The sequence below is a fragment of the Nematostella vectensis genome, chromosome 6 (genome assembly GCF_932526225.1).
Source record: "Nematostella vectensis chromosome 6, jaNemVect1.1, whole genome shotgun sequence".
Lineage (NCBI taxonomy): Eukaryota > Metazoa > Cnidaria > Anthozoa > Actiniaria > Edwardsiidae > Nematostella > Nematostella vectensis.
In genome coordinates this window covers 15,838,822-15,865,111 of record NC_064039.1, presented here as the reverse complement: position 1 = coordinate 15,865,111, position 26,290 = coordinate 15,838,822, and the positions used below count along the sequence as shown (strand labels likewise).

Genomic DNA, 26,290 nt, shown 5'->3' with positions numbered 1-26,290 from the left:
GCTACTAAATAAATCTTCCGACTATTAGAAAATTTATAGTAGTACTGGGATACCTGTGATAAGATTCCGAGAGGACTGGGATCCAGAAGAAAGAAACATGGCCGCAGTAGCATAGGATGCTTGGGAAATTTGCATTGTCACAAGTACGGGAAAAACATCTGGTCGTTTAGACCGGAAAAATCTTAGTAGCGATAAGATTTATGGTTAACCTGTTCTAGTCGACCCGAAAACGAATCGACTCTCTCGGATCTTCAAACTTCATCTTTTAAAAATCCTTCTTCCCGTTTGGGTGCTGGTAGAATAGAGCTTCTAAAGGTCTTTATTTTTGTTTATTACACCCTTTGATCAACCGGCTTGTAAAATAAGAGAAAAATGAAAATGGAAGGAGTCAAGGAAGTTCACAAGGACATCCCGAAATCTCCACAAGACGATCGGGATTACAGGGGTTTATTGTTAGAGAACGGGCTTAAAGTGCTGCTGATTCACGACTCGTTGACCGATAAGAGTGCAGCCGCTATGGACGTGCATATAGGTAAGAGATATTATTATTCGTTTGGTGAACTAAATTAAAGAAGCATTTGGACCTTCAAAGCTTAAAGAATTTCAATCAGTTTTTCTTTTGCTATTGTTTACATTTGTAAATACACGGTCTACTCGCAAAAAAAAACTTTCAATTCTCGATTAGCAATATTTGATATATATTGTACAGTTCTTCAGTAATGCAGAACTTCAGGTGTGCGGCCACCCTGCACACCACGTGACTGGAGTGACATTGATTTCTGTCCCTTTGTAGAATTAATCATTTTTTTTAGCTCCAATACCTGCAGTATCATGCTCCACTGATCTGCTCTTGAATTCTCCCAAACAAAAGCACCTCAGTTTTCAAAACTCAATGAAGGCACGCAAAAAATATTTTATTTCTTAATTTTGTGACAGGCTTCAAACCTGCTATATGAGCATTCATCCTGAAAATGAAATAATGGAAGACATACTTTAATCTCTGTTATTTTATTTTTTTACATATATTTTTTTTCATCAACGTCAATTTCCCTCATACATTCCTTTAAACATAGAACTACTGGCAGTAGCCTTGGGCTGCCTGTGTTCCAACCTTTCCAGAGTTGTAATCCACCCTTTGAATTGCTTATAACTCTTTGTTTTAAAATTATAATGCTAAGTTCAAACTTTGTATTATCCATGAGCCGTATTCAATTGAAATCTATCCAAATGAATTGAGTTGATTGTTTAATCTTCATGACTTTTGGTGTGTTATCGCTCGTGAGGCAAAGCTATACCCATACAGTATACGCCCACCAAACAAACAATTTTCAATTAAATTTCAATTTTCAATTTGATTTTTTATTTCTTTTCAATTTTACACCTTTTATATTACACAATTCCTTGTTAGGGAGCTTGACAGATCCAAAAGAATTACCTGGCCTTGCTCATTTCTGCGAGCATATGCTTTTTCTTGGAACAGAAAAGGTCAGTATCTGTGTTATTATATTTCTTTGTTATAGTGGTAATTGTGTCACATTGACTAGGTATTACTTCACTCTTCTTTTGGTTACAGTACCCTGGTGAAAATGCCTATACTCAGGTAATTATTTCAGAAACTTCTACAATATAACACTTGTTTGATTATAGTTGAGCAAGTCAAGATTTCAAACTATTTTTATAGTGAATTTTGTATGTGTATTTTTTAGTTTTTGACAGAGAACGGTGGGTCATCTAATGCTTTCACATCTGGAGAACACACAAACTATTTCTTTGATGTAAAATATGAATCTCTTTCTAATGCTCTAGACAGGTGAGTGCTCTGATCTGGTCTTCTTAACACATTCATGTACTGAAAATTATGTGTGTTTTGTCTGTCCATACTACCATCACATTATCATCAGGGTTTAAAATAATTTTTCATGATCCATTCAAACATGCTGGTTTTGGGGGAAATGAAAAAATAATGGCCTTAGTATAAACAAGCACAGACACAGGTTACACACATATACTACAGTATGGTCGGCCCAAAGCCGATGCAGCAGGTTGACCAACCAGATAGAAGCCTAACCTAACCCTAACACGTGGAGGCTCAATCCACTTTAAAAACTTACATTTGCACAAAGCCCATTTGTATTTAAGAACCTACAGTATTTAGGCTACAACTTTGGAAAATGTATTGCACATAGCTTCTGACTAATAGGTTTTTAAACTGTATGAAAGTAGTAATATTTTGTTTTTGTATTGTCTGTAGGTTTGCACAATTTTTCCTGTGCCCATTATTTAATGCTGATGCAAAGGACAGAGAGGTCAATGCTGTTGACTCTGGTAATCTGTGTGTGAATATATTTTTTTTTGGGGGGGGGGGGGGTCTGGTAGTGTGATGCTGAAATGACCAATAACAAATTTTAATTTAAGGGGGTAGATGTCCGTAATAATTTAAAATTTCATTAATTTTTCGGTAGTCAAGTTTACATGTTGACGATGGAATTGAAGGGTAAATGATATGAACAACCATAAAATGTTGGTAGTCAGTAAATTATAGTAAGTCAGTAGTCACTGATGTTTTCCATGTTTGGATGGAAGTCTGTTATTCTTGGGGCAGTTTGCCAGTGGTTGGTTACTCCTATCCACACCCTGTCAACAAAGCTGACAGAGGATGAAATGTATTTAATGCTTATTCTTATTTGTTTAGAAAATTCAAAAAACCGTTTGAATGACATGTGGAGATTAAATCAGTTGGACAAGTCAACAGTTGACCCATCTCATCCATACAACAAGTTTTGCACAGGTATAAGTACAAGTCAAAGTAGTTAAAATTGTTTGTCATGCATTAGCATAACAGTTGTGGTTTGCTGTGTTATTTCAGTGTGTGTTGTTTTTGCTCTAAAATGGCTTATTCTTGACAAAGGAAACAAGCTTACCCTTGATACACGACCTAAGGAGAAAGGAATAGACACGAGAGAAGAGCTTCTGAAGTTTCACTCTCTTTACTACTCAGCTAACATAATGTCCTTATCAGTTATAGGAAGAGGTAATTATGTGTACCTGTTCTTCATTTACATTATACCACTGGTATTTTTGCTGAGACAGCATAATTTGGGTGGTAACTACGTTTTCATAGTATTACAGTGGAACCTCAATATGACTATTGGCAAGGGACCAAAAAATTTCACTAGTTTTATCAGGACTATCATTAAATCAATATTATTTTCCTAAAGTACATGGTTGGTGGCCACAATTCAATATACATAGAACATTCTCATTTCGAGTAAGGTTTTGCAGTACTCAGATGTTTGCCAAGCTATAACATGGGAGGTCACATCCCCATGTCCCCAATTTCAGTCAATTTATTACACAGCAGCATGCCCAACCATCAGGACCACAAAAAAAGAAGAAAAATTGCAGAGTTCATTTTTCTCATGTTTGTTGTGCTATGTGTGATCAGGCAAGGCAGCCCGAGCTATAATTGTTTAACGATGCATAATACGTACTGTATATAATAAAGTATGTACTGTAAATATATTGTGTATAAAAATACATCGTATTTCCTGTAAGGTGGCACTCAACAAATCCATGTGTTATCAAATTAATAAGCAAATTAGTGTAGGTAAAAACAAATCTTGGATAAGAAAGCTTTAGCATACATGTTAATATACCTCTAAATGGTCACTTGGCTTCCACAGACCAGGATTCAGATTTCTTACATTAGTCAAGGACCCCTCCCGGCAGGTTATGATACATGGATTCTCAAGTGGAACCTTATTTGGTGTAAAATTGCTGTTAAATAATAACATTAATTCCAATGCTACTGTTTACAGTTATAGCTGTGTTTTACTTGTGTGTGTAGAGTCTCTTGATGAAATGACTGAGATGGTGGTGAAGCTGTTTTCTCCTGTACAAAACAAAAATGTTACCATCCCTACATTTCCAGAACATCCTTATGGAGCTGAGCAAGTGCAGGTACCACACGGTTAATGTAGCAAACTGCTGTACAGTAGTTAATCTCTCAAGTAGTCTACCGGGCAGTTGTACTTTGTGTCGGTTGTTGGGGAGGGAAGATAAACGACTCAAAAGACTGCTGCGCAGCAGACCATCTCACAGGCCTGTAGGCTGGATTGGGGTGAGATGGGGAGGGGGCATTTTTAGGGCTCCACTGTAGTCAATAGAAGCTGCATTTCCACTTAGCCACAAAGGATATTTTCATGTTTCTTTCATCTTGTTTTTGGAGCTTTTTTACAATACTCATCTTAAAACAAAACATAGCAGCAGAGGGTTGTGTTCACTATAAACATGTTCATTCAATTTGTTTGAGACACTGGCTAAGACACTCTATGTATGTCTATTTTTGCCATTTGAACTTGACCCTGTTTTTCTTAAAAGACTTTGTTCAAAGTGGTTCCTGTAAAAGACATGAAGAATTTAAACCTGATGTTCCCTATTCCTGATATGAGGAAATACTATCACTTCAAGGTTAGTAATTGATTTCATTTCTTATAACACAATTTGCCGGCTGTTATTATTATTGCTCTTTTTGCTCTTTCAAGTGGAACATCCATGGACAGTAATTCACACCCCAATACAGCCATTCAGTGGTTTCAGTTAGGCGTGTTTTTAAATCACACTTTGTATGAAGAGAATGATTTTTTTTTTCTTTAACAGTGGAAAAAATGTTTATTGTGTATTTTTAACCATTTTAGTTTTCCTCTCTTTTAGCCGAGTCATTACATCTCTCACCTTATTGGCCATGAGGGAGAGGGAAGTCTCTTATCAGAACTTAAGGCTAAAGGTGTGTATTATTATGTTTACAATTGATAGGCTCACTACATTGTTAACGCCTTACTTGGTTTTTTACTTTTCAATGAATTCTACTGAGTTGTTAATCTTTAAAAAGGAATCTCTAATTCTATAATTTGTATCTTTGCCATTGGCATTGCCTATTGGTTTTCATTTGTGGTTGACTACCCATGGCATGCAGGGTAAAGTTGCCTTTCTCAAAATCCAATGTAGTGCAGACATTCGTTTGAAGGATCATAGCACGCTGTTTGCACATTAGTGAGCTGTCGACCATTTAACGACCATTTGATTAACAGTTGGACTCATATCAATTATACTTTCAGGTTGGGTGAATGCATTGGTCGCTGGTGCACTGGATGGAGCTAAAGGCTTTATGTTTTTCATGTGTAATATGGAGCTAACGAATGAAGGGCAAGGTAGGATCTGACCTGCATAGAATCAGAGTTAAAGGCGAAGTGTCCCCTCCTACCTTGGCTGCAGTATTTTTTTCTTGCTTTTTGAATGCTTATAACCAGCTTCAAATGAACGTCTCCTCTTGAATAACCACCTGCTCTAAAGGCACAAAATATCTAAAGGCATAAGCACACCCCTTTGAATAGGCCTTGAAATATTGGGGAATATGATACAGAAACATTAAAACATATAGGGGGCAGAGTGACGCCCTACTGGTCATGTCCTTATAATTTGTTTAAAATATGTTTGGGGAGATACATGCCGTGAGTGCCCCACCCCCTGCTACAGCCCTTGTAATGCAGAGCTTTTATTGGTTTACTCCATAAAAGAGGCCATGATGGTCTCTTGCTTCCATGAAAAAAAGAATCGTTAATCCTAAAACTATTTTTTATCATTACTGTTAACGACGACATGACAGATAAATATGACTGATGTTTCCAATAAGCTCATTTCACATGAAATAAGGCGGAAAATTCCATTTAGTACTTAATCAGTAATATCAAACAAAATATCAAATGCGACTTAAATTGATGCGACTTTTTGTAAAGGGTCATTGAAATTAGAGCTTTTTGTCCCTGAGCCCATACATAGCCCAAGGATGATCAAGGAAAAAACATGATTGAATGTTGTTTTTTTCAACTTGTATACCAGTGTATTCTTAAGTGTAGTCTCAAATTTTTATCTATTTCCATCTTATGGCCCATGTGCTTATCTACAGATCACATCTTTGAGATTTCGACCAGTGTTTTCCAGTACCTAGAGATGTTGCGCCGAGAGGAGCCCCTTGAATGGGTTTTTGAGGAGTGCAAGGTGTGTACAATTAGAAATACTTGCCAATTGACGAAGCTTGGTCCCAAAAAATTTTTTTATAAAGTTGTGTTTGTGCAAGTATCTGCAAGTTCCCCATGGATCCTTGTCAGCCTCGCTAAGACTTGGTGCTATATACTTCATAGGCATTGGCTGAAGTGCGATTCTGCTTTAATGATAAAGAAACTCCTAGATCATATGTCTGTCATTTGGCAAGATCACTTCATGTAAGTTAGACCAACTGTTTTGATAATCTCTCCATTTTTTTAATATTATTTTCTTCCTTTTCTTGAACTTGTTATGATTTTTTTTTGTTTTTATTTTCCCTTTTATTCTTCTTGACCATGTACTTAAACTTCTTGACCATGTACTTAAACTTCTTGACCATGTACTTAAACTTCTTGACCATGTACTTAAACTTCTTGACCATGTACTTAAACTTCTTGACCATGTACTTAAACTTCTTGACCATGTACTTAAACTTCTTGACTTTGTACGTTTTTGTTCTTCTTGTACTTCTTGTTTTTGTTCTTCTTGTACTTCTTGTTTTTGTTCTTCTTGTTTTTGTTCTTCTTGTACTTCTTGTTTTTGTTCTTCTTGTACTTCTTGTTTTTGTTCTTCTTTTGTTCTTCTCGTTCTTCTTGTACTTCTTGTTTTTGTTCTTCTTGTACTTCTTGTTTTTGTTCTTCTTGTACTTTCTTGTTTTTGTTCTTCTTGTACTTTCTTGTTTTTGTTCTTCTTGTACTTTCTTGTTTTTGTTCTTCTTGTACTTTCTTGTTTTCGTTCTTCTTGTACTTTCTTGTTTTTGTTCTTCTTGTACTTTCTTGTTTTTGTTCTTCTTGTACTTTCTTGTTTTTGTTCTTCTTGTACTTTCTTGTTTTTGTTCTTCTTGTACTTTCTTGTTTTTGTTCTTCTTGTACTTTCTTGTTTTTGTTCTTCTTGTACTTTCTTGTTTTCGTTCTTCTTGTACTTCTTGTTTTTGTTCTTCTTGTACTTTCTTGTTTTTGTTCTTCTTGTACTTTCTTGTTTTTGTTCTTCTTGTACTTTCTTGTTTTTGTTCTTCTTGTACTTTCTTGTTTTCGTTCTTCTTGTACTTCTTGTTTTTGTTCTTCTTGTACTTTCTTGTTTTTGTTCTTCTTGTACTTTCTTGTTTTTGTTCTTCTTGTACTTCTTGTTTTTGTTCTTCTTTTGTTCTTCTCGTTCTTCTTGTACTTCTTGTTTTTGTTCTTCTTGTACTTTCTTGTTTTTGTTCTTCTTGTACTTTCTTGTTTTTGTTCTTCTTGTACTTTCTTGTTTTCGTTCTTCTTGTACTTTCTTGTTTTTGTTCTTCTTGTACTTTCTTGTTTTTGTTCTTCTTGTACTTTCTTGTTTTTGTTCTTCTTGTACTTTCTTGTTTTCGTTCTTCTTGTACTTCTTGTTTTTGTTCTTCTTGTACTTTCTTGTTTTTGTTCTTCTTGTACTTTCTTGTTTTTGTTCTTCTTGTACTTTCTTGTTTTTGTTCTTCTTGTACTTTCTTGTTTTCGTTCTTCTTGTACTTCTTGTTTTTGTTCTTCTTGTACTTTCTTGTTTTTGTTCTTCTTGTACTTTCTTGTTTTTGTTCTTCTTGTACTTTCTTGTTTTTGTTCTTCTTGTACTTTCTTGTTTTCGTTCTTCTTGTACTTTCTTGTTTTTGTTCTTCTTTTGTTCTTCTCGTTCTTCTTGTACTTCTTGTTTTTGTTCTTCTTTTGTTCTTCTCGTTCTTCTTGTACTTCTTGTTTTTGTTCTTCTTGTACTTCTTGTTTTTGTTCTTCTTGTACTTCTTGTTTTTGTTCTTCTTTTGTTCTTCTCGTTCTTCTTGTACTTCTTGTTTTCGTTCTTCTTGTACTTCTTGTTTTTGTTCTTCTTGTACTTCTTGTTTTTGTTCTTCTTTTGTTCTTCTCGTTCTTCTTGTACTTCTTGTTTTCGTTCTTCTTGTACTTCTTGTTTTTGTTCTTCTTTTGTTCTTCTCGTTCTTCTTGTACTTCTTGTTTTTGTTCTTCTTGTACTTCTTGTTTTCGTTCTTCTTGTACTTTCTTGTTTTTGTTCTTCTTTTGTTCTTCTCGTTCTTCTTGTACTTCTTGTTTTTGTTCTTCTTGTACTTCTTGTTTTTGTTCTTCTTGTACTTCTTGTTTTTGTTCTTCTCGTTCTTCTTGTACTTCTTGTTTTTGTTCTTCTTGTACTTTCTTGTTTTTGTTCTTCTTGTACTTTCTTGTTTTTGTTCTTCTTGTACTTTCTTGTTTTTGTTCTTCTTGTACTTTCTTGTTTTTGTTCTTCTTGTACTTCTTGTTTTTGTTCTTCTTGTACTTCTTGTTTTCGTTCTTCTTGTACTTTCTTGTTTTTGTTCTTCTTGTACTTCTTGTTTTCGTTCTTCTTGTACTTTCTTGTTTTTGTTCTTCTTGTACTTTCTTGTTTTTGTTCTTCTTGTACTTTCTTGTTTTTGTTCTTCTTGTACTTTCTTGTTTTTGTTCTTCTTGTACTTTCTTGTTTTTGTTCTTCTTGTACTTTCTTGTTTTTGTTCTTCTTGTACTTCTTGTTTTTGTTCTTCTTTTGTTCTTCTCGTTCTTCTTGTACTTCTTGTTTTTGTTCTTCTTGTACTTCTTGTTTTCGTTCTTCTTGTACTTTCTTGTTTTTGTTCTTCTTTTGTTCTTCTCGTTCTTCTTGTACTTCTTGTTTTTGTTCTTCTTGTACTTCTTGTTTTTGTTCTTCTTGTACTTCTTGTTTTTGTTCTTCTTGTACTTTCTTGTTTTTGTTCTTCTTGTACTTTCTTGTTTTTGTTCTTCTTGTACTTTCTTGTTTTTGTTCTTCTTGTACTTTCTTGTTTTCGTTCTTCTTGTACTTTCTTGTTTTTGTTCTTCTTGTACTTCTTGTTTTTGTTCTTCTTGTACTTCTTGTTTTTGTTCTTCTTGTACTTCTTGTTTTTGTTCTTCTTGTACTTTCTTGTTTTTGTTCTTCTTGTTTTTGTTCTTCTTGTTTTTGTTCTTCTTGTACTTCTTGTTTTTGTTCTTCTTGTACTTCTTGTTTTTGTTCTTCATGTACTTCTTGTTTTTGTTCTTCTTGTACTTTCTTGTTTTTGTTCTTCTTGTTTTTGTTCTTCTTGTTTTTGTTCTTCTTGTACTTCTTGTTTTTGTTCTTCTTGTACTTCTTGTTTTTGTTCTTCTTGTACTTTCTTGTTTTTGTTCTTCTTGTTTTTGTTCTTCTTGTTTTTGTTCTTCTTGTACTTCTTGTTTTTGTTCTTCTTGTACTTCTTGTTTTTGTTCTTCTTGTACTTCTTGTTTTTGTTCTTCTTGTACTTCTTGTTTTTGTTCTTCTTGTACTTCTTGTTTTTGTTCTTCTTGTTTTTGTTCTTCTTGTACTTCTTGTTTTTGTTCTTCTTGTTTTTGTTCTTCTTGTTTTTGTTCTTCTTGTACTTCTTGTTTTTGTTCTTCTCGTTCTTCTTGTACTTCTTGTTTTTGTTCTTCTTGTACTTCTTGTTTTTGTTCTTCTAGCTCTTGATTTTGTTGTTGTTCTTCCTGTTTTTCTTCTTTTGTTCTCCTTGTTGTTTTTTTTTTCTTCTCTTGCCTTGTCCTTCTCTTCCGTCTTTTGTCTTTCTGCTTCGCCCGCCTCTTCTTTCCTTATCCCTCCTGATCAACATCATTTAAATCTCACTACTGTTCATCCCCGTGCCATCTTTATCTCATGTCAGGATTTCTCTATTGACGATGTTCTACGGGGTCCTCATCTTCTCACGTCATTTCGCCCTGATCTGATCAAGCAAGTGCTTGACAATTTGGTCCCTGAGAAAGTCAGGTAAAAAAACAAGTCTATTGTGCATCACAAAAGCCAACTTAAGATTTACGACGTCACAAACGGCGGCCACAGATTTTGCCTTCCACTACCACCTTTTACTTTAAATGTGTCCGTCGTCGTAAATTTTAATATCTCCAATATACACCTATTTCAAAAAAGGTTGTCAGTGCAAATGGCGAATGGCAAAGACCGCTGTGTCTGCCAAGCATACACCGTACATAGACTTGAGGTCAACTTAATGTCGACCAGAGAATACATAAGGTTCGACAAAGAGAGCATAAGGCTTAAGGCATATGTCGAACCGGACATGTACCTAATTCAGTCAAAACTATTGTTTTAGAAATCGGTACATGGAAGGTGCAACGTATGCCATGAATCAGTTCGAAGGTGGTTAAAAGATTCGAGTTCGAGTCGGATCGTGTCTGGCGCGGCCAGGCGGCATGCGTCATATTATACTTGAACCGAATAAGATTAATATGTTTGTGAATGAAAAAATAATTGATTTAAATTCAAACCTTTGCACCAAATCTGTAAGTGCACCCTCTTAGGCTATAGAGCCAAGCTCAGATCGGCGTTAATTTCTAATTAATAAGGAGTATTGATTTGGCCGCCATTTTGAACCGGAAGTAAACTACCTTTTTATAAAAAAATAAATGAACTTGCACATTTTGATACTGTTTTTAACTAGACAACTAATATGAAAGTCAAAGAATGTATTTAAACCCTTTTTTTTAATAACCGCAAATTTGTCATTTTTGCAACTTTAAAGGTGATAGCCACCTTTAACCAGAAGTAGTCGAAAGTAAAACCTTGGACGTTTATTTCACCCCGCGCCCTTAAGCAAAAGACACCAATTTTATTGCAGTTGTAGGTTGCAATAACCTTTATAAGATAAGCTATGGAGCCAAGATAAAATCGGCTTTCATCACCGACTAATATGGTTTATTATAATTGCAGCCAATTTGCAATGGAGATTAAATTTGGCATTTTTGAAAGCACAGAGATGCACATCTTGTTTAAAAGTCTACGACTTAAATATACATGAAATCCATTTAATACTTTTAAGTTGTAAAAAAAGCAAAACTGATTAGGTTTCTGCTATTAATTTTACCTTTTTTTAAGCCGAAGGTAGGTTTCCAAACCTGTTTCTGCACACTAATCAAACCAGATTAATGCATATACGAATAAGCAATGAAGCATTTAAAAAAAAAATGGATTGCACAAATGATAAATGCACCAATTTAATATAAAAAAAATGTTTTCTTGCTATGTGAGCCTCGGCATTTTGTTAAAAATTAGTGAAATCTTAGTCAGGCTGGACGTTGTTGAAAATAGATTCTTATAAAACAAAAAGAGTGTGGTTCATAATACGTCGGTCTAACGTAGAGCTGCATTCTTGCCTTGTCTACTTCCGATTCTCTGCACTTGTTCGGTCATATAGAAGCATTGGAAAGCGCTCAAGTGTTGCCAAACATTCTGTCTTTTATCTTAACTGGCCTGAAGGCTAGCTGTCGAAGACCATCTGTGGCTTCGGGGAATACAGCAAGTACTGTCTTTTCCCCCTAACCGCACAACAGGATACAGTATCACCTGTGAATACTGTAAAACTTTGACTCTTCAAGAAGATTGCAAGAAGATTGATAAGCGCAAACCCGAGGACACCAGATTAACAGTTCCTACTGTTTTTTTTTGGGGAAAAAGTTAGTTTACTTCTGGTTCAAAATGGCGGCCAAATCAATATTCATTATTAATCAGAAATTAAAGCCGAACTGAGTTCGGCTCTATAGCCTATCTTGTAAGAGGTATCAAAAACTATCACTATGCTAAAATAATTGATAACTTTAGCAAAAAGTGCGCACTTCAAGGTAAAATCTGCACATATCCGCTGGACTAACAGGAGGATACAAGGATACAGGCAGTAGCGGTTTATTTGTGGAATACAGTACTTTGAGATGTGCAAGATTTTGAGAAAGTGTGAAAAAATGCGAACAGGAAGAGGCTTCATCCAAGAGCGAAAAACCTTCTGCTTCCAACACCGCTCCCACTTTAACTTACAGCTTCTTCCTAGTTTCTCAACATTCATAGGTCTTCCTAGGGTCATAGTAAGTAAGATTTAAAAGAACTGCTGATGTTGATTTTTGTGAATATCCTGTTGATTTGAGAAGGAATCAAAGAAAAAGCCGTAATAAATTTAAATAACTACAGTGTCCTTGTAGCGAGGGAATGCATTTTTGCGATGATCAGAGACAGCAAGACGAGGTAGCTGTGCTTTTCTAATAATAAGAAAATAAAGACATTACTCTATTTATTTGGCGTTTCTAGACATTTCTAAAACTATTGTACTTATGTACTTATACTAGCTGGAGATGGGAATTTGAACGCAGTATTACGGCCATGGATTTTATTACTTGTCGCTCTCAAACAAACAAAACAGTTAAACTTTCAGGGATATAGCTTTCTGTGAATTTGCTAATCTTGCTTACTTAAATTAGACTTGTTTACTCTTTTTGCGATAATTTTTATGATTTTTTTTATTTCAATTGAGTTGGCAAAACAACATGCGACCCGCGGAGGAGTAGGACAAAAAAAGAAGCAAATCCTCACGCGCAGTGTGGGCTGTTGGTTACTAAAATACAGTTGCAAAGATGGGAATCGACATGGCGCGCGATTAATATCAGAGTCCCTTCTCTAATCTTATGCTCTGTTAGCTCGACGTTGATTTAGATGCGTTCTAAATGCAGGGGTTTTATTAGGCCCCGGTGGCCGGCGGAAGCGCTGGCAAATTTTTTTTTAAGAAAGTCTTGAACTAAAAAGATAAAATAACTTCCACCCCCTACTTATCAATCTCCACCGCCTACTCTGAAACTTAATGAAAGCCCTGAAATGATTCGTGCTAAGCGAGCTTTTGAAGATGACCTGATGTGCTTGAAGAGCATTTGCTTTGGCACAACAGATGCCGGGCGTTAGCATCGGTGCAGCATTTCTGGCACAACATTGATTCAGGCATGGAACTTTTCGTTTCCACCTAATTTAAAGAGGTTATGCGCGACTCTTGCTGTTCTCTTTCTTACTCTTGATGTAGCCCTCTTATTTTATCGTCAGGATAACCATTGTATCTAAAGCTTTTGAAGGAAAAACAGACAAGACGGAGGAATGGTATGGCACCGAATACTCGATGGAGAGAATCGATCAGCAACAAATCAAGGTACATCGTTTGTGTACTCTGTTCTTTTTTGCCCACATTTTATCATATTTCCCATTCCATTACAATAAATTCATGTTATTTTCATCTTTCCTTTTTTAAAATAATTTTCTGTTTCCCAAGGATTGGAAAAATGTTTCCCTGAATGCTGCCCTTACCATCCCTAAAAAGAACGAGTTTATTCCGACGGATTTGGATATACGGCCAGCTCCAGGAGAGGTAGGCTCTATTTCCAATCGACTGTGAGTGTTGCAATCTTTCTTTCATATAACTACTTTTCCACAAGATGTATCCAGTTCCATGTGCCGCGATTTGCCTCGGAACTTTGCGCAAGTATACACAACGCCAACATCTGGATTTTCTTTTTAGCTTATTTTCTCGTTATATTCGAATATCTGCCGCAAACCTGCCTTGTTATCGCTTAACATTCCATACATGGTGAACTCTGTCCCCAAGGTGTTTAATCAGCTGACCAATGAAGGCATTTTTGCGTAAAATGGCAAAGCATTATTTTAATCTTTTAGCAATAATCATTTTTTGTCTTCCCTTTATCCACAGACCTCGCAATTCCCAGTTCTTATTAAGGTAGGTACTTTTGCTGCGTTATTCAAAATCCTTCACTGAAATGCATATAGCACCGTGGACTTTTAACACTTTGTACTAAGAACTTCTTTTACTAAACATTAAATTATAGGATCTTCATGACTTTATACAATATTAAGGTTCAAGTAAACGCATAAGCTGTGCCGAAACTATCAATTGCTATCCACTTAAGTTTGATGAGCTAACCTCAATATTGTGTAAATCCAACAGAGCAATGTTTATTTTTCCAACCATGCACGTGTCCCCGGTATTAACGATTTGTTGATAAGCATGCAAGTGTCCCCGGTATTAATGATTTGTTGATAACCATGCAAGTGTCCCTGGTACTAATGATTTGTTGATAAGCATGCAAGTGTCCCTGGTACTAATGATTTGTTGATAAGCATGCGAGTGTCCCCGGTATTAATGATTTGTTGATAACCATGCGAGTGTCTCTGGTACTAATGATTTGTTGATAACCATGCGAGTGTCCCTGGTACTAATGATTTGTTGATAAGCATGCGAGTGTCCCCGGTATTAATAATTTGTTGATAAGCATGCAAGTGTCCCTGGTACTAATGATTTGTTGATAACAATGCGAGTGTCCCTGGTACTAATGATTTGTTGATAACCATGCGAGTGTCCCCGGTACTAATGATTTGTTGATAAGCATGCGAGTGTCCCTGGCACTGATGATTTGTTGATAACCATGCGAGTGTCCCTGGTACTAATGATTTGTTGATAACCATGCGAGTGTACCTGGTACTAATGATTTGTTGATAACCATGCGAGTGTCCCTGGTACTAATGATTTGTTGATAACCATGCGAGTATCCCCGATATTAATGATTTGTTGATAACCATGCGAGTATCCCCGATATTAATGATTTGTTGATAACCATTCGAGTGTCCCCGGTACTAATGATTTGTTGATTTGATGATCTGTGTGATTTGCTTTAGGATTCCCCTCTTACCAAGGTCTGGTTCAAACAAGATGTCACATTCCTTCTGCCCAAAGCATGTATGCTTTTTGAAATCACCAGGTAATTCCATGTAAACTATTTACCAGTTGTCTTTTACATGGAAGTATCATTCATTATACACATCATTATATATTATTATTATTATTGTTGTTGTTGTTGTTGTTATATACGGGAATTTGTTGTTATATATCGGAAATTTCAAGAATACAAATTTAATGTTAGACATTCAAATATGACTGCCTTAGAGTGCCTTTTCTTTGCACCCTCGAAAAATGTAAACCTTTTTTTGTTTGTTTTTAAATTGTCGTATTGTAATTTACTTTGTCCAGTGAAATAGCCAATGGCACGACATTGAAAACATAAAAGCCATTAATTGTTTATGATGGCTGGTTGAATCGATGGTCACAAACCTACAAATTATCACTCTTAAACAATTCCTCTCTCAACAGCCCGTTAGCATACATAGACCCATGCCACTGCAACATGGCATACATCTTCCTGCAGCTTCTTAAGGACTCACTCAACGAGTACGCCTATGATGCCGAGATCGCCGGCGTGACGTACAACCTGGACAACACCATGTATGGAATATTTGTAAGTCACGCAAATGGCCATATATGGATTAAGTCCCGCGATGGGATCTTTGTATGTCACGCGAAACACAATGTATTTAAAATTTTAGGTATCATGATACAACCATGTATTGAATCTTTGTAACGCGAAACACCATGTGTGGAAGGTTACATGATAACAGCTGCTGCACATGACAGCACCATATATGGAATATTTTTAAGGTGACAACACCATGTTTGCAATGGCATCTTATTCCTAGATAAATTGCTGCATATTATTGTGTGCCTTTTGAAGATCATACTATTTAATGTTTTCAGATGAGCATCAGGGGCTACAACCACAAGCAGGGGATCTTGATGGAAAAGATCCTCAAGCGCATGACCAAGTTCAAAGTGGATCCCAACAGATTCCGTCTCATCAAGGAGAGGGTGAGTAAACCCCCCATTCTTAAGGAATTGTGACAAACTAAATAAAAATATGCTGGTGCGGAAGGTACAACAGAGCTAGGATCCAAATCAAGTACCCCCCATTGAGTGTATTGTTAGTAAGCATTGTAAGCACTGTCACTGGGGGGTGGTCACTGCCACAGGGTTTATTGCGTCCCTAGTGGTTCTTTTACGTCCTTCCGGTTTAGGTCAGAGCTAAGATAAGATAAGGTCGCTACTTGAAGTAGCTCAGTCCCTGTGTCATAACTCTTGACTTCATAGACACCTTTGAGAAAGTATGTTTGGGACATACATACCTTGATACTCTACCGTATCAGAGGTGATCAGGCCTCAGACAAGTGAGATTCTTCCTAGCCTCCCAAGCGTTTCGTTTATGCATTTACGTATTAGCATATAGCGGGTGTTATGCTACAGCTATGATAAGACAGTTTGGCTACTATGTTTTGTTTAGAAAAAATATCAGATTTAGTTTAGTAAAACGAATCAGCATGAAGGATCGCAAGGCTCGCTCATCAAACCCATAACACAACATCAAAAAGTGGTCTCTTAAATTCCATGATTTGGACCATCCGGACATATCTTTTGCTTGTTTGTCCTTTTGACATTGCATTGACATTCGTTGCCTGTTTTTCAACCGTAGTACGAACAAGGCCTGAGGAACTTCAAGGCAGAGCAGCCTCACCAACACGCACTGTACTACACTTCCTACTTACTGGAAGAACTTGCCTGGCACAAGGACGAGCTCATAGACGCCCTAGAAGGTAACCTCAATCTGTGACCAGCTTTCTCAGTACACCCAGTTTCGTTGTCCACGCCTAAAATCTTAAGGTTATTCGTTCCGCCTTTGGGGGGTGGGGAGAAAATATGCTTTGTCACTCGAAGCGGCCCAGTTTCCTAGTAGGCCAAACTTTGTTATGTATCAACATTGAAAGACAAGTAAAGAAATATCGAAATAAATAGCTAAATACAATGTCTTATACTTCATTGACCAAATTCCATCCAAAATGGGAATGGATGACAAAATGGCGACTGACAGAGATCGAACTTTCTCCGCGTGTCATTGGAATCTGGATTCCGAAAAAAGCCATTTTTCATAAACAAAAAACACTAGACTTTGTCGGCTATTGTCTACCTGTATTTGCTATCCATCTTATGTTTTAGAAGTGACAATAGAAAAGCTACAAGCCTTCATCCCCGAACTCCTTGGACGATTGCACATCGAGTGTCTGCTACACGGGAACGTCACAGAAAAGGTACTTTTCTTCAAGTAAATATAATCAACTCCAGACTTGTGCGCCTTGGATGAGGTGGGGGTTTCGTATCTCAACGGACACCTCATTTTTCCCCTACCACCTCCCTGCCGCTAAACACAAGACGAGCCTTATTCCTTAAACTAATTTTTGTCTAATAGGAAGCCCTTGGTTTGGTCGACACTATGGAGAGCATCTTCACTGAGAACTCGGGCACGAAGCCGCTACTCCCGCTACAACTACGACGTCACCGAGAGATACAACTACCGCACAGTAAGGGCTTTTGGTTAAGCTATCTATAGACCTGGCCCAAACGCCCTCCGTTTTTGCAAGAGCATCCGTACGACCACTCTCCACATTACATGAAGGAAAAGGAGAACGTGGGAACATAAACATACTTCTTGAACATAACAAACGTTTCGAAAGCCGAACCTTATCCATAGTATAAGACTTAAATTATTATAGTATAAAAATTAAATTATAATTCTCTTCAGATTCATCGCATCTATTCGAAGCTGTCAATCATGTCCACAGTAACTCAAGTATCGAGATCTACTATCAGGTATTCCTCTTTATTAGATATAGCAATCACTTTAAACAAGGGCTCGATTACTTGTACACGCAAGGGTACATCAGGCGCGAAAGGCTCGAATGAACACAGCGCGCAAAAGCTAAATCAAGAAAAGGTTCGATTACTGCAAAGACCCAACCAGATTCAGCAAGAAAAAACGTAGTCCATTATACATCTATTTATTTGACTTCGGCCTAAATACAAATAATGCAGGACAAAGGCCGGGAGATGCAACAGCCTTGCCAAGCGGGCTCAACCTAGTTAGTCAGGACCATGTGTTTAGACCCATACTAGCATCGCACTACTATTGAGCTGAACTTTTGCTTTTTGATGCTGCTGTTTTCAGTGCGATCTGCAAGAGACAAGGAGTAACATGCTGCTGGAGTTGTTCTGTCAGGTCATCCATGAGTCTTGTTTTAACATCCTCAGGACCCAGGAGCAGCTGGGATACATAGTGTTCAGCGGGCCACGAAGAGGCAATGGGGCACAGGTACCTTGTAGTTCTTTGTTTTAATAACATTACCCTATAAGGTCACATTTAGAAGTTTATTGCCTTATTAGGGCAAAGCTAAATAAATGAATGAATGAATGAATAAGAAATAAATTTTGGAAGTTCGTTGCCTAATAAGGTAACATTTAGGAGTTTATTACCTTATTAGGTTACATTTGAAAGTTTATTCCCTTTTAAAAAAGGTACCATTAGGAAGCTCAATACCGTAAGGTGATATAAAGGAACTTAACGTCTCAGTGATTATACCATATACCCCATGCCTTGTAATGTATTACCAGTCTAACCTTTTATCCCATACCTTGTAATGTACTACCGGTCATACCATATACCCCATACTTTGTAATGTATTACCGGTCAAACCATATACCCCATACTTTGTAATGTATGTATTTCCAGTCGTACCATATATCCCATACCTTGTAATGTACTACCGATCATACCATATATCCCATACCTTATAATGTATTACCGGTCATACAATATACCCCATACCTTGTAATGTTTTACCGGTCATACCATATACCCCATACCTTGTAATGTATTACCGGTCATACCATATACCCCATACTTTGTAATGTATTACCGGTCATACCATATACCCCATGCCTTGTAATGTTTTACCGGTCATATCATATACCCCATACCTTGTAGTGTATTACCGGTCATACCATATATCCCATATCTTTTAAGGTATTACCGGTCATATCATATACCCCATACCTTGTAATGTATTACCGGTCATACCATATATCCCATATCTTTTAAGGTATTACCGGCCATACCATATATCCCATGTCTTGTAATGATTACCGGTCATACAATATACCCCCTACCTTGTAATGTATTACCGGTCATACCATGTACCCCATGCGTTGTCTCCGCTTCCATTCCAAATCCGTTTCCTTTCTAAGATTGAATAGTCCTTCAAGGTATCAAATGAAATTTTAAACGTTTAGTAAGTGTTTAATTGTCCGTTATTTTTTCTTGTATACTTCATAACATCATGACAAGGATGTAGAAATGGATATTGATGGAAATCTAGCAAATGACATCAATAAAAGTTCATCTATAAATTCAGCTATAATTTCATAATACCTCTATTATTCACTCCACTTTCACTAGGGTCTACGCTTCATCATCCAATCGGATAAAGAACCTTCTCTACTAGACTCTAGGGTTGAGGTTTTCCTTGACAAAACAAAGGTATTTCCTATATTTCCTACATCCTGTAAACATCACACCTAATGATAATGGATTTTGCTCGGAGACCCAGCCTATGGGAGCCGTGCCTTAAGGAGTCTGGCGATATTTTCGTAGCCCAAAAAGGAAACCTTGAGCATCAGGATAGTTATCAATTTAGGGGGTGAATTCTGGGCATCCGATATTTCCAAAATCCATGTTTTTCGCCAAGTCACACAATTTGCCGGTGAGTTGTAATGGTAAATTGTGAGGTAAATTGGTCAATGCTTGCTGTACGGCAGTTTAAAAATACTACAAAGCCAAAATTGATGCATTCTTGCACATGCCGGATTTTTAGTAAATCTGCTCTCATTACACTTTAACATTGTCTACAAATCATACTTATATGTACCCTTTTTCAACCAGCATAACCAACGATGTTCTTTATTGTGTTGCCATGACAGGAAATGATTGAGTCGATGACAGACGAGGAGTTCAAAAACCACATTGATGCCCTCGCCGTCAGACGACTCGACAAACCCAAGAAGCTGCGAACTGAAACCCAGAAACATTGGGGAGAGATTCTCACCCGACAGTACAACTTTGATCGAGGTGAGAATTGTGGCGACGAATTATGATAAGCGGCTTCATTCCCTCTATACCATATACTAATCTTTGTTCGAGGCGAGAATTTTGTGACAGAATACTGACGTCATTGTCACGTGATTAGCATTAGCCTCCCCCTACATACATGAACTATACTCTGTGCTATATACATACATGTACTATACTCCCCGCTATATACATACATGTACTATACTCTGCGCTATATACATACATGTACTATACTCTGCGCTATATATATACATGTACTATACTCTGCGCTATATACATACATGTACTATACTCTGCGCTATATACATACATGAACTATACTCTGCGCTATATACATACATGAACTATACTCTGCGCTATATACATACATGAACTATACTCTGCGCTATATACATACATGTACTATACTCTGCGCTATATACATACCTGAACTATACTCTGCGCTATATACATACATGTACTATACTCTGCGCTATATACATACATGTACTATACTCTGCGCTATATACATACATGAACTATACTCCCCGCTATATACATACATGTACTATACTCTGCGCTATATACATACATGTACTATACTCTGCGCTATATACATACATGTACTATACTCTGCGCTATACACATACATGTACTATACTCTGCGTTATATACATACATGTACTATACTCTGCGCTATATACATACATGTACTATACTCTGCGCTATATACATACATGTACTATACTCTGCGCTATATACATACATGTACTATACTCTGCGCTATATACATACATGTACTATACTCCCCGCTATATACATACTTGTACTATACTCCCCGCTATATACATACTTGTACTATACTCTGCGCTATATACAATCATGTACTATACTCCCGCTATATACATACATGTACTATACTCTGCGCTATATACATACATGAACTATACTCCCTTTATACATACATGTACTATACTCTGCGCTATATACATACATGTACTATACTCTGCGCTATATACATACATGTACTATTATACTCTGCGCTATACACATACATGAACTATACTCTGCGCTATATACATACATGTACTATACTCTGCGCTATATACATACCTGAACTATACTCTGCGCTATATACATACATGTACTATACTCTGCGCTATATACATACATGTACTATACTCTGCGCTATATACATACATGTACAATACTCTGCGCTATATACATACATGAACTATACTCCCCGCTATATACATACATGTACTATACTCTGCGCTATATACATACATGTACTATACTCTGCGCTATATACATACATGTACTATACTCTGCGCTATATACATACATGTACTATACTCCCCGCTATATACATACTTGTACTATACTCCCCGCTATATACATACTTGTACTATACTCCCGCTATATACAATCATGTACTATACTCCCGCTATATACATACATGTACTATACTCTGCGCTATATACATACATGTACTATACTCTGCGCGAGGTTGCCTATATACATACATGTACTATACTCTGCGCGAGGTTGCCTATATACATACATGAACTATACTCTGCGCGAGGTTGCCTATATACATACATGTACTATACTCTGCGCGAGGTTGCCTATATACATACATGAACTATACTCTGCGCGAGGTTGCCTATATACATACATGTACTATACTCTGCGCGAGGTTGCCTATATACATACATGAACTATACTCTGCGCTATATACATACATGTACTATACTCTGCGCTATATACATACATGTACTATACTCTGCGCTATATACATACATGTACTATACTCCTGCTATATACATACATGTACTATACTCTGCGCTATATACATACATGTACTATACTCTGCTCGTGGTTGCCTATATACATACATGTACTATACTCTGCGCGAGGTTGCCTATATACATACATGAACTATACTCTGCGCGAGGTTGCCTATATACATACATGTACTATACTCTGCGCGAGGTTGCCTATATACATACATGAACTATACTCTGCGCGAGGTTGCCTATATACATACATGTACTATACTCTGCGCAAGGTTGCCTATATACATACATGTACTATACTCTGCGCGAGGTTGCCTATATACATACATGAACTATACTCTGCGCGAGGTTGCCTATGTACATACATGTACTATACTCTGCTCGAGGTTGCCTATATACATACATGTACTATACTCTGCGCTATATACATACATGTACTATACTCCTCGCGAGGTCGCCTATATACATACATGTACTATACTCTGCGCTAGGTCGCCTATATACATACATGAACTATACTGTGCGCGAGGTTGCCAATTCTTGTCACCAGTGGTCAAGGAAAACAAAAGTATTATATTTGTTGATAACATTGTGTGCAGCAATCAAGTTTCCAGTGAGAACTATGTTTTTAATGAACATATTTACACAAAAAAAACACACTGTTTATCGAGCCTACTTGAGCCTAGTTGGTTTCGTATTGTCCACCGTATTTAAAAAAAATAAGTGTTCGAACTTTGTTCGGCCAGTCGTATTTGAAGTTGATTCGTGACGTCATTGTAAGCCTTATTTGTTCTACTTTATACTTATCTATACTACTTCCTACGAATCTGTTTGGTGTGATATTTTATCGCGTTACGTCGCAAGCTTATTTTGTAGCTAGTTGCGTCACCAGCCGTACTTAACACAACTGTCCTACTTGTCTTTGCGGTGATGTGTGTTCAGTTTGGCTTGTGACAATATTGGCATTGTTGCACGGGTCGTGCTTCACTCTATCCTAATAGTTTCAACTATTCTCCTACTTTTGTCATATGTCAGCTAACTAGAATGGATGTTTTCCACGTTAGATAACGTTGAGGTGGCGTTTTTGCGGACACTTACCAAGGATGACCTGCTCAATTTCTACAAGGTAAAGAAAACTCACCTTTTAAAAGATAACTCTCACGGTTATCAAAAATATTTTCAACATAAATACATATATGCCTTCCTTCTAATAGTCCTAGCTTCTTGTACTTGCGTTTGACGTACTATTCCTGTATTGTTATCTAGGATTTGCTAGAACCTAGCGCCCCCAGACGACACAAGTTAGCAGTGCATATCCTTCCCAATACCAGTAAGTCGGGGTTGTCTATTGTTTAAACACGAGGTTCCGCTATAGAAAGGAATGCTCCTCCCACCCCGGGCTCAGGAAAAATCAGTCATCAATCAGCCGTCAATGAGTCATCATGTCAGGATAATTGCTCTGAGCGCTAAATTCAAGTTTGATATTCAAAACCAAATTAAATATCATTCCTCGACTTGTACACCTAAAATGTTTCTATTTATAGTAAAATAATGCTATACCAAGCTGTGTGCGCTCTAAAATACGAGCATTTTAATGCGTTAAGTTATGGATAGCGCATAATTTAAGATTTTGCAGTGGACAGCAAATCACTGATTTATCAATCTCTTAACACAATTGTCTTGTTATCTGTACAGACAGTTTTATTCCAAACGACTGAGGCTCAGGGATAAGCATTTTTTACAGGAGACTTGTAATTTGTGACTGCTAGTAACGTGGTGGTATTCTGATTATAATTGCAAATTTCATCCTTGGGGTGGGAGGAGCTTTCCCTTTTATAGCGGAACCTCGTGTTTTAAACCTACATTATAAACAATGCTAGATAACATTTCTTGTTGTTAATTATCCATTCATATTCTTTTAGTGAGCAAGCTAGAACAAAATGACGTCATCAAATCTGAGGTAGAGGCCGTAGATGCATCACCAGTTACACTCTCAAAAAAGGTAACTCAACAGCCTCCATATTATGACCACTCACGAAAAAGTCAACACACTGCATATCATGGCCACTCACGCACAAGTAACACAACAATCTTTAAATCATTACCACCCACGAACAAGTAACAACAACCTCCGTATCATGACCACCCACGAACAAGTAACAACAACCTCCGTATCATGACCACTTACAAACAAGTTACACAACAACCTCCATATCATGACCACTCATGCACAAGTTAACTCAATAACCTCCTAATCATGACCACTTACGAACAATTAACACTACATCCTCCATATCATGACAACCCACGAAAAAGTAACACAACACATCCAGATCATGACCAACCACAAACAAGTAACACGACATATCACGACACTGCATATCATGACCACTTACAAACAAGTCACACAACCTCTGTATCATGACCACTCATGCACAAGTTAACTCAATAACCTCCTAATCATGACCACTTACGAACAATTAACACTACATCCTCCATATCATGACAACCCACGAAAAAGTAACACAACAACATCCAGATCATGACCAACCACAAACAAGTAACACGACAAACTGCATATCATGACCACTCACGCACAGGGTAACTCAACAACCTACATATCATGACCACTCACAAACAAGTAACAACAACCTACATAACGTGACCATCCCCAGATCCCCTAGCTACGTCATGATCTCGTAATTTATATGAAAACAGGAAAAAGGGACCCACGGTTTAGGAATGTGTGAGTCTGGCTTTACGAAAAATAAAAATCACAACCTTTGATTCCTCTCTGAAGCTCTTCGACTGATTTTATGCGCTTTTTCCCCAGCCTGTACTTATTCAGGACGTGGCGACCTTCAAGAGCGGACTACCCTTGCTTCCATTAGTGTCTCCCTACGAAACGCACACAACCAAGTCCAAACTTTAGATAGTAATGAGTGCTGGACTTTAGAAGGTAGTTAGTGGCGCTGAGCTTGTAGCGCGCTATCCACCTATACAGACCTTTAGTCGGCCAATAGTGGACTTGCGCTAAGAGGTCACGTGACTGTTTTGGTGGCAAACGAGCGCGCTCAGGCTTTTAGTGGCAAAATAACAGAAAGAAAGAGCAACTTATTTTTGCTTACGAAAAAAGCCAGGATTCTTTTTCCAGAAAGGGTTTAGTTTCATTTACAGTTTTTTAGTGTCATTTATAGATTCACATATTTTTTCGTCGTTCTCTGGTGTGACGGGCGCAGACTTTTCTGATTTTTGTTTGTTTGATTTTGTTTTTAATTTGCCACCCAGAAAGGTCACCTAATCCTATTAGCGCAAGTCCCTCACAGTTAAGATTTAAACAAACTTTAAACTAGGAAGATTCCGTCATGCTCTGATATGTATTTATAGCCGAATCCGTTGTTGTGCGACCGTCAAAGAATTCAAATCCACTTCTTGTTTGGGAAAGCGAGTAGTCAATCATACCACCGTGACCAATCAATTCATTGCTGTGTGCAGTCAAATTGTTTATGACGCGACAGTAAGAACATGAAAGTCATCGATTGGTTTAGACGAATAATTGATTACGCGCTATTCCCGAACAAGACGAGGATTTTGTATTCGCCGAGGTCGCAGAACAACGAATTAAGCTATAAGCATTTCTTTTTCTCTCCGGTTTGTAAGGGAAGTTCATGTGAATCCGAAAGTACGTCTCTTGAATCCTCATTGGTGTTAATTACTTTACTTCACAATAGCCAAAGTGACCACGCTAGCGCGCGGTGTAACAGCTGCACAGCCATGACCCTGGCTAGTGGCCCGTGGGAGACTTTAGGTCACTAAGTACCATCAGATTACTTTTTTGTCTTCTTACGATACTTACACACATGTGCATCATTTACAAGTATTTATACGAGTATTATTGATTTTGAGATCACGAGAATAATTTTTACTATGTACAGTGTTGAATCATCGCTTTCGCGAATGGCATGATATACTGTAGTTAGGAACTACAGTTTTATACTACTACAGGGACATGACGGAAAAACCTGGAAAAGGCGCAATTCCAGACAGAGAGAGATGACACAAGTTCTTACAATGGCTATAGGTTCCTTGTATTACGGACTGATTATCGAAACATAAATAACGTGAGGCCGAAGTGCACATAACCAGATTTTGGCTTTTTAAGATAATATTTCCTTGATCATTATTGCCCTGTGTATCAGTTCAGGGACGAAAAGCTCAAATTTCAATGACACTTTACAAAAAGTCGCATCAGTTTAAAAGTTCGCACTTGATATTTTGTTTGCTATCAGTTGCTAAGTACTCAGAGAAATTCTCCGCCTTATTCGATGTGAAATGGGCTTATTTGAAGCGTCATGTTTTTCCGTCATGTCTATTACAGGTTTATATTTACGTTCACAATGCTATTGACACATACATTTTGAAGGTACAATGTGTAATCACTTTTTCGATGTTGTTTTTTCGTGTTATGGTTATATCGATTCTTTTTGATTACTTAGTAATACATCTTTGATAAAAATAAAATGGACAGACAGGGGAATCATTATGCTTGTGTCACAATAAATTTTAAAACTAATTTCTTGATTGTAAGTAAAGCTTAAAAATGATTAAGTAAGCGAGTTATCGGATAAAAAGATACGAGGTTTTATTTCGTACCCCACGGTTAGGAACAGTATCAGTAGTTTTATTTCAGCTCATAGCGGAGCTCCACAGGTATAGAAATATGGTATAGCTATGCGACTTGGT

General features: G+C 37.1%; 1 protein-coding gene across 1 annotated transcript; it reads left to right on the top strand.

Annotated features, from left to right (window-relative positions):
- The first annotated feature begins 47 nt into the window (after positions 1-47).
- Positions 48-25,477, top strand: LOC5509246 (insulin-degrading enzyme). The gene is made up of 31 exons (XM_032378145.2): positions 48-532; positions 1,409-1,485; positions 1,574-1,600; positions 1,707-1,810; positions 2,252-2,325; positions 2,693-2,788; positions 2,909-3,031; positions 3,848-3,960; positions 4,381-4,470; positions 4,714-4,786; positions 5,118-5,210; positions 5,966-6,057; positions 6,201-6,281; positions 9,755-9,858; positions 12,961-13,063; positions 13,184-13,279; positions 13,619-13,645; positions 14,602-14,684; positions 15,074-15,218; positions 15,515-15,625; positions 16,284-16,404; positions 16,805-16,896; positions 17,055-17,166; positions 17,388-17,455; positions 17,811-17,954; positions 19,098-19,178; positions 19,619-19,766; positions 22,612-22,673; positions 22,814-22,877; positions 23,470-23,549; positions 24,381-25,477. The coding sequence occupies exons 1-31, from the start codon at positions 373-375 to the stop codon at positions 24,477-24,479; spliced, it is 2,943 nt and encodes a 980-aa protein (XP_032234036.2). The 5' UTR covers positions 48-372; the 3' UTR covers positions 24,480-25,477.
- The last annotated feature ends 813 nt before the right edge of the window (positions 25,478-26,290 follow it).

Excerpts from the sequence above, each read along its gene's own strand:
- LOC5509246 (XM_032378145.2), top strand. The coding sequence starts at position 373 with ATGAAAATGGAAGGAGTCAAGGAAGTTCACAAGGACATCCCGAAATCT. Across the intron at positions 6,058-6,200 it reads GGGTTTTTGAGGAGTGCAAG|GCATTGGCTGAAGTGCGATT; the intron begins GTGTGTACAATT and ends TATACTTCATAG. Across the intron at positions 22,878-23,469 it reads GCATATCCTTCCCAATACCA|TGAGCAAGCTAGAACAAAAT; the intron begins GTAAGTCGGGGT and ends ATATTCTTTTAG.